The 6,827-nt window shown below is 40.0% G+C and overlaps 1 protein-coding gene across 1 annotated transcript in view; it reads right to left on the reverse strand.

The window, feature by feature from the left end:
- Positions 1-4,178: 4,178 nt before the first annotated feature.
- Positions 4,179-6,827, reverse strand: part of ZNF805 (zinc finger protein 805) — a 14,668-nt gene continuing 12,019 nt past the window's right edge. Inside the window, exon 4 of the mRNA XM_012808667.2 lies at positions 4,179-6,334. Within this exon, the coding sequence (XP_012664121.1) occupies positions 4,707-6,334 (1,628 nt within the window). The 3' untranslated portion in view covers positions 4,179-4,706. The remainder of the gene's footprint in view (positions 6,335-6,827) is intronic.

Here is a 6,827-nt window from a genome sequence, read left to right on the forward strand (position 1 = left end):
CCACAGGCGCCCGCCACAACACCTGGCTATTTTTTTTTTTTTCCGGTTGCAGCCATCATTGTTGTTTGGCGGGCTGGGGCTGGATTTGAAACTGCCACCTTAGGTGTATGTGGCTGGCGCCTTAGCCACTTGAGCCACAGGCACCGAGCCGACAGATAAGGTTTAAAATAAAATGTTGAAAAATATAAACCATGCAAACATTAACCAAAAAATGCAAAAGTGACTATATTAATATCAAAAGAAATATACTTCAGAGCCAGGAGACTTAATAGGAGAACAAAAGGACATCATATAATAATAAAAGTGTCAATATACTAAGAAGACTTAGTAAACCTATATGTGTATATACCAAATGATAGAGTTTTAAATTATGTGAAACAAAAACTGATCTAATGTGAAGAACAGATAATTCCACAATTATAGTTCAAGACTTCAACATCCCTTCATAGCAACTGACAGAAATACAAAACAGCAGCTCAGCAAAGATAGCAGAATCAAATAACACCACAAACATGATTATATAGGGCACCGCCCCATATACCAAGGGTAGTGGTTTCAAACCTGGCCCTGGCCAAACCGCAACAAAAAATAGCCAGGCATTATGGCAGGCGCCTGTAGTCCCAGCTACCTGGGAGTCTGAGGCAAGAGAATTGCCTAAGCCCAATAGCTGGAGGTTGCCGTGAACTGTGATGCCACAGCACTCTACTGAGGGCAACAGAATGAAACTCTGTCTGTAAAAAACAAACAAAACAAAACACGATTGTATAAACATGTACAGAAACTCTATCCAATGACAGCAAAATACACATCATCCTTTCCAAGCAGCTATACAACACAGACCATATCCAGGGTCATTTAAAAAAAAAAAAATCAAGCTTAAACAGTAAGATCAAATGTGAAACAAATTAAAATCAGTAACAAACAGTAGGAAATACTCCAAACACTAGAAAATTAAACATATACTTGTAAATAATTCATACATTAGAAGGTCTCAAAGGGATACAAATTTCCAACTGAATAAAACTTAAAATATTAAAACTTGTAGGATGAAGCTAGCAGTACTGTGAGGTAAACTTGTAGATGGTTATGTTAAAAATGCAAAATGCAGGCCGGCATGGTGGCTCATGCCTATAATCTTAGCACTCTGAGAGGCTGAGGGGGGTGGATTGCTTGAGGTCACTGGTTTGAGACCAGCCTGAGCCAGAGTGAGACCTCATTCTAGTAAAAATACAAAAAACCGAGGAAGAGGATCACTTGAGCCCAAGAGTTAGAGGCTGCTGTGAGTTATGATGTCTCCATGACACTCTACCCAGGGCAACAGCTTACGACTGTCTCAAACAACAACAACAAAAGCCTCAAATCAATAATCTAAACATTCACCTCGAGAAATTACTAAGACTCAAATACCACCAAAGCAAGTAGAAGATAGAACACAATACATGTGTATCAGAGCAGAAACCAGTGAAATTAAGAACAAAACTGGATTGTAGCAGGCTGTAGGAAAATTGTTTTCTTTTGAGCTACTTGGGAGGCTAAGGCAAGAGAATCGCTTGAGTCCAAGAGTTAGAGGTTGCTGTGAACTGTGATGCCATAGCACTCTACCAAGGGTGACATAGTGAGACTCCGTCTCAAAAAAACAAAACAAACAAACAAAAAAAAAATGGAGAAAAATCAGCGATATAAGGTGCTGGCTCTTTATATCAATTTTGTTGAAATGATCAATGAAACTAGTAAATGTGTAATAAGACTAAAAAAGAAGAAAATAGATATATTTCCAATTATCAAAAATACAACAGGAGGCTGGGTGTCATGGCTTACACCTGTAATTCTAGCACTCTGGAAAGCCAACATAGGAGGACCACTTGAACTCAGGAGTTCAAAACCAATCTAAGTAAGAGTGAAACCCTATAGAAAAAAAATCAGTTGGGTGTTATGGCAGGTGTCTGCAGTCTTGGCTGCTCAGAAGGCTAAGGCAAGGCAGGAGGATTACTTGAGCCCAGGAGATTGAGGTTGCTGTGAGTTATGATGACACCTCAGCACTGTAACCTGGGAAACAGAGTAAGACTCTATCTAAAAAACAAAACACACACAAACACCAAAACAACAGAGATATAATTACAGATCCTGCTGCCCTCAAGAGGATAAGAAGGGATATTTCAAACAATACTACAAACAAATTAGAAAATCTCCACAAAAAGGAACAATTCCTTGAAAAGAACTATAAAAATTAATCCAATATGAAATACTCTGATACCTATTAAATAAAATAAATACATAATTTAAAAGTAGCCCAAAGAAAAATCTCTAGGCCCAAATGGTTCACTGGAAAATGCTGTCAAACATTAAAAGAACAAATAACACCAATTCTATACAGTCTTCCAAAAAACAGAAGAGAAAAGAACTGCTTCCAATAAGAAACTAACACCACACAGACATAAAAATCAGGTAAGAACAGTTCAAGAAAAGGAAAGACCATGATCATTCATGAAATTAAAACAAAAACTGCCTCAAGAAAATACTAACAAGTGTAATACTATAACAAAATATATAAACAAAATTATACTCCATGACTAAGTGCAATTATTCCAAGGATGTAGAGCTGGTTCTATACTGAAAACTAATCAATGTAATATATCATATCAACAGATTATAGAAGTAACATCATATAATCACATCAATTGATGGAGAAAAAGCACTTGACAAAATCCACACTCAATAATAACAAATATCAGTAAATTAGGAATAGAGAGGAACTTTCTAAACTTGATAAAAGAAACTCTAGGTAAAAAATTTACATCATACTAATGAGAAACTGAATATCCCCCTCCCTAATATCAAGAACCAGGCATGGATGACTTCTCACCATTCCTACTCAATATCACACTGGAAATCCCATCTACTGTGATAACACAAAAAAAGGAAAGAAAAGGTACATAGGTGGGAAACAAGAAATAAAGCTTCTCTATTTGCAGGTGACATTCTCTTTTTAAAATCTTAAAAATTCTCCCAAAAGAAATTACTAGAAATCAGGGGGCGCCTGTGGCTCAGGGAGTAGGGTGTCAGTCCCAATACACCCAGGGTGGTAGGTGTGAACCTGGCCCAACAAAACTGCAACAAAAAATAGCCAGGCATTGGAGTGTGCACCTATAGTCCCAGCTATCTGGGAGGCTGAGGCAAGAGAATCACCTAAGCCCAAGAGTTGGAGGTTGCTGTGAGCTGTGACACAACTGCACTCTACTGAGGGTGACAGGGTGAGACTCTGTCTCAAAAAAAAAAAAAAAATGCATACATATATATACACACACACACACACACACACGTATTTCTGTTTAATACCAAATACCATGTGGAAACTGAATGCTTAACTATTAATGCCATTTCCTATCACTAAAAAATATACAAACATATAAATCTTATGGTGTAAATTACAAAATAGTAATGAAATAAATAAAAAGACATCCCGTGTACATGAATTGGAAGACTCAACATAGTAAAGATGCTGATTCTCAACACACTGATTTATAGATTCAACTCAATTTCTATCAAAATCTGAGAAAGAATTGTTTTTAAAAACAGAAAAACTAATCCTGATATGTATATGAATAGTCAAAACTAGGAATGCTAAATTATTTTTACATAAAAAGAGAAAGTAATCACATTGCCCAATTTTGAGATTTACTATATAGCTACAGCAATCAAGTAAACCAAAGGAGGGAATCAAGAAAAACTCTGAGGCTTGGTGCCTGTAGCTCAGTGGCTAGGGCACTAGCCACATATACCAGAGCTGGTGGGTTCGAATCCAGCCCGGGCCTGCCAAACAACAATGACAGCTACCACCAAAAATAGCCCAGGGCAACATAGTGAGACTCTGTCTCTGTCTCCCCTACTAACACCACCACCACCCCAGCAAAAAAAAAAAATAGGGCTTGGCACCTGTAGCTCAAGCCACATACACCAGAGATGGCAGGTTCAAATCCAGCCTGGGCCTGCCAAACAGTGACAACTACAACCCCCAAATAGCTGGGCATTATGGTGAGCACCTGTAGTCCCAGGTACTTGGGAGACTGAAGCAAGAGAATCGCTTAAGCCCAAGAGTTTGAGGCTGCTGTGAGCTGTGACGGCACAGCACTCTACCCAGGGCAACAGCTGTCTCAAAAAAAAAAAAAAAAAGAAAGAAAAACTTTGAGTGTTAGGTATTAAGAACCACATTTTTAGTTTTTTTTAAGCAAAGGCTAAATAGTCTTAAGTGGTGTAATAAAATGTGCTAATTTGTATGTGTTTCCCTATCTCTCTAAATATAAAAGTATTTCAGAACTCAAGCCTTTAAACTTTAAAAAAAAAATGTAAGTTCCTCAAGGATAGAGATAATGTAGAATAAAGAAGACATTCAGTAAGATTCCAGACTTGCCCTTAACTGTCTAACTTTACTGACACTGGATGGCAATGAATGTATATACAAGAGTAATATGAAAGAAGCAGTGCTTGTATTTCTTTTTCTTTTCTGCCACCTCCTTTTTATAATAGTTCCTGAGATAACACTACACTGTAAATTAAGGAAGAAGGTGTAGGTAAAGATTTTCCTAAGTGCATAAACAACCACTAGATCTTTGCCTGGGCAAACTCTCGGATGGAGAATAAGGCTCTGTACTGAGTGAATTTCTAACATGACTCTTTAGGTGACAGGTGATATTCTGCAACAAGTTTTCTCACAGTGAAGACACTTCTGGGGTTTCTCTTTGGTATGCAAGATCAGATGCTATGTAAGATGTTTCTTCCTGCAAAAGATTTTTCTCAGTGGTTACATTCAAAAAGCTTTTCCCCAATAAAAGTTCTTGAATGTTGACTGAAGTCTGCCCACTTGTAAAAGGTCTTGCCACATCTGTTACGCTGATAGGGTTTCTACCATTATGCATCCTTTGATGCTGAGTGAGGGATGAACTGCGACTGAAGGCCTTTCCACATTCACTGCATTCATACGGCTTCTCCCCGGTGTGGATGATGGAGTGTCGAATGAGGTTTGTGCTCCAGCAAAAGGTTTTCCCACACTCAATGCATTCATAAGGCTTCTCTCCACTATGAATCCGCTGGTGCCTTGTGAGCCCTGACCTGCGGTTGAAGGCCTTTCCACACTCCATGCACTCATAGGGCTTCTCTCCAGTGTGGATGCTGAAGTGGCGAATGAGATCTGCTCTATTGCTAAAGGCTTTCCCACATTCTTTGCACTCAAAAGGTTTTTCTCCAGTGTGGGCCCTTTTATGAAGGATAAAAGTAGAGCAGTGGGTAAAGGCCTTTCCACATTCACCACACACATAAGGCTTCTCCCCAGTATGAATACGCTGGTGTCTCTTGAGGTATGACCTGTGGTTGAAGGCCTTCCCACACTCCAGGCATTCAAAGGGCTTCTCCCCAGTGTGGATAACATAGTGATGAATCAGGGCTGCGCTCTCACAAAAGGCTTTCCCACATTCACTGCACTCATAGGGCTTCTCTCCAGTGTGAGTCTGCTGGTGCCACATGAGATATGATCTATGTTTGAAGACCTTGCCACACTCAAAGCATTCATAGGGATTCTCACCACTGTGGATGATATAGTGTCGAATGAAACCTGGTCTATCTCGAAAGGCTTTGCCACACTCTTTGCACACAAAGGGTTTTTCTCCAGTGTGGCTTCTGTTATGCAAGACAAAAGTGGATCGGTGCGTGAAGGCCTTTCCACATTCGTTGCACTTATAAGGCTTCTCTCCACTGTGAATCCGTTGGTGCTGTGTAAGGTGAGACTTGCGGTTGAAGGCCTTTCCACACTCCATGCATTTGTAGGGCTTCTCCCCAGTGTGGACCATGTGGTGCTGAAGGAGGTACGTGCTCTTGCTAAAGGTTTTTCCACATTCTGTGCATTCATAGGGCTTCACTCCAGAGTGAATTCTCTCATGTCGAGCAAGAAGGCGTTTCTTGTTAAACACTTTTCCACATTCATTGCATTTAAAGATACTTTCCTCTTCCTGAAACATAGGATCTTTACCTGATCCATGTGAATCACAGTCAAAAACATCATCTCCTAAAGAGACTTGTTCCTGTACCATCCTTGAACACATACCATCAGCTTTCCCTAAACTATCATGTTCAGAGTTCATTTTCCCAGAAACCTTCTCCTGGGAATCTATCTCTAGTCTTGAGTGTCTTTCTTGCATTTCACATGACCCATTCTGATCCTTGGCTTGCCCCAAATGGACATTCTCTGAGGCTCCTTCTGTTAGTTGTCCCCAGAGTGAGACTTCCTCAGACAAGACTGGCTCACAAGAGGTAGGCTCTGGAGTCTTGGGTTTTCCTTTGTTATCTGAAAGAAATCCAACAAACAGAAGGGTCTGTTAGTAATGTCAAAATAGAAGGAATAAAATCACCACTTCATAGAAAAAAATGAAGTTATAAACAGTGCCCTTATGTCTAGTATACCTTGCTATCTCTAGATATCACACTTGTAATTTCTTTCTTTTCTGGTCCTTTGATTCCTGACTCCTTAAAAGCAAGATCAGGTGGAGAGGCTGGGTGGAGACAGGGTCCAGAATGAAATACTCCTCAATTCCTGATGGACTATTCACACAAAGGTAACTCATAATGGGCTCCTACATAGTTTGTTCTAAAAAGATGACTCCTGTTAAAGGCCAGACACACCAGGAAGACTAACTAGTGGGTAGAATGTTAGGGTTTGGAGCCATAGATAGTCACTGAAAAAGCACTTGGTGGGTGGCACCCGTGGCTCAAGGAGTAGGGCGCCAGCCCCATATGCCGGGGGTGGTGGGTTCAAAGCCGGCCCAGGCCAAAAACTGCAA

This window comes from Otolemur garnettii, unplaced genomic scaffold, assembly GCF_000181295.1.
Source record: "Otolemur garnettii isolate 467f Iridium unplaced genomic scaffold, OtoGar3 scaffold00091, whole genome shotgun sequence".
Classification (NCBI taxonomy): domain Eukaryota; kingdom Metazoa; phylum Chordata; class Mammalia; order Primates; family Galagidae; genus Otolemur; species Otolemur garnettii.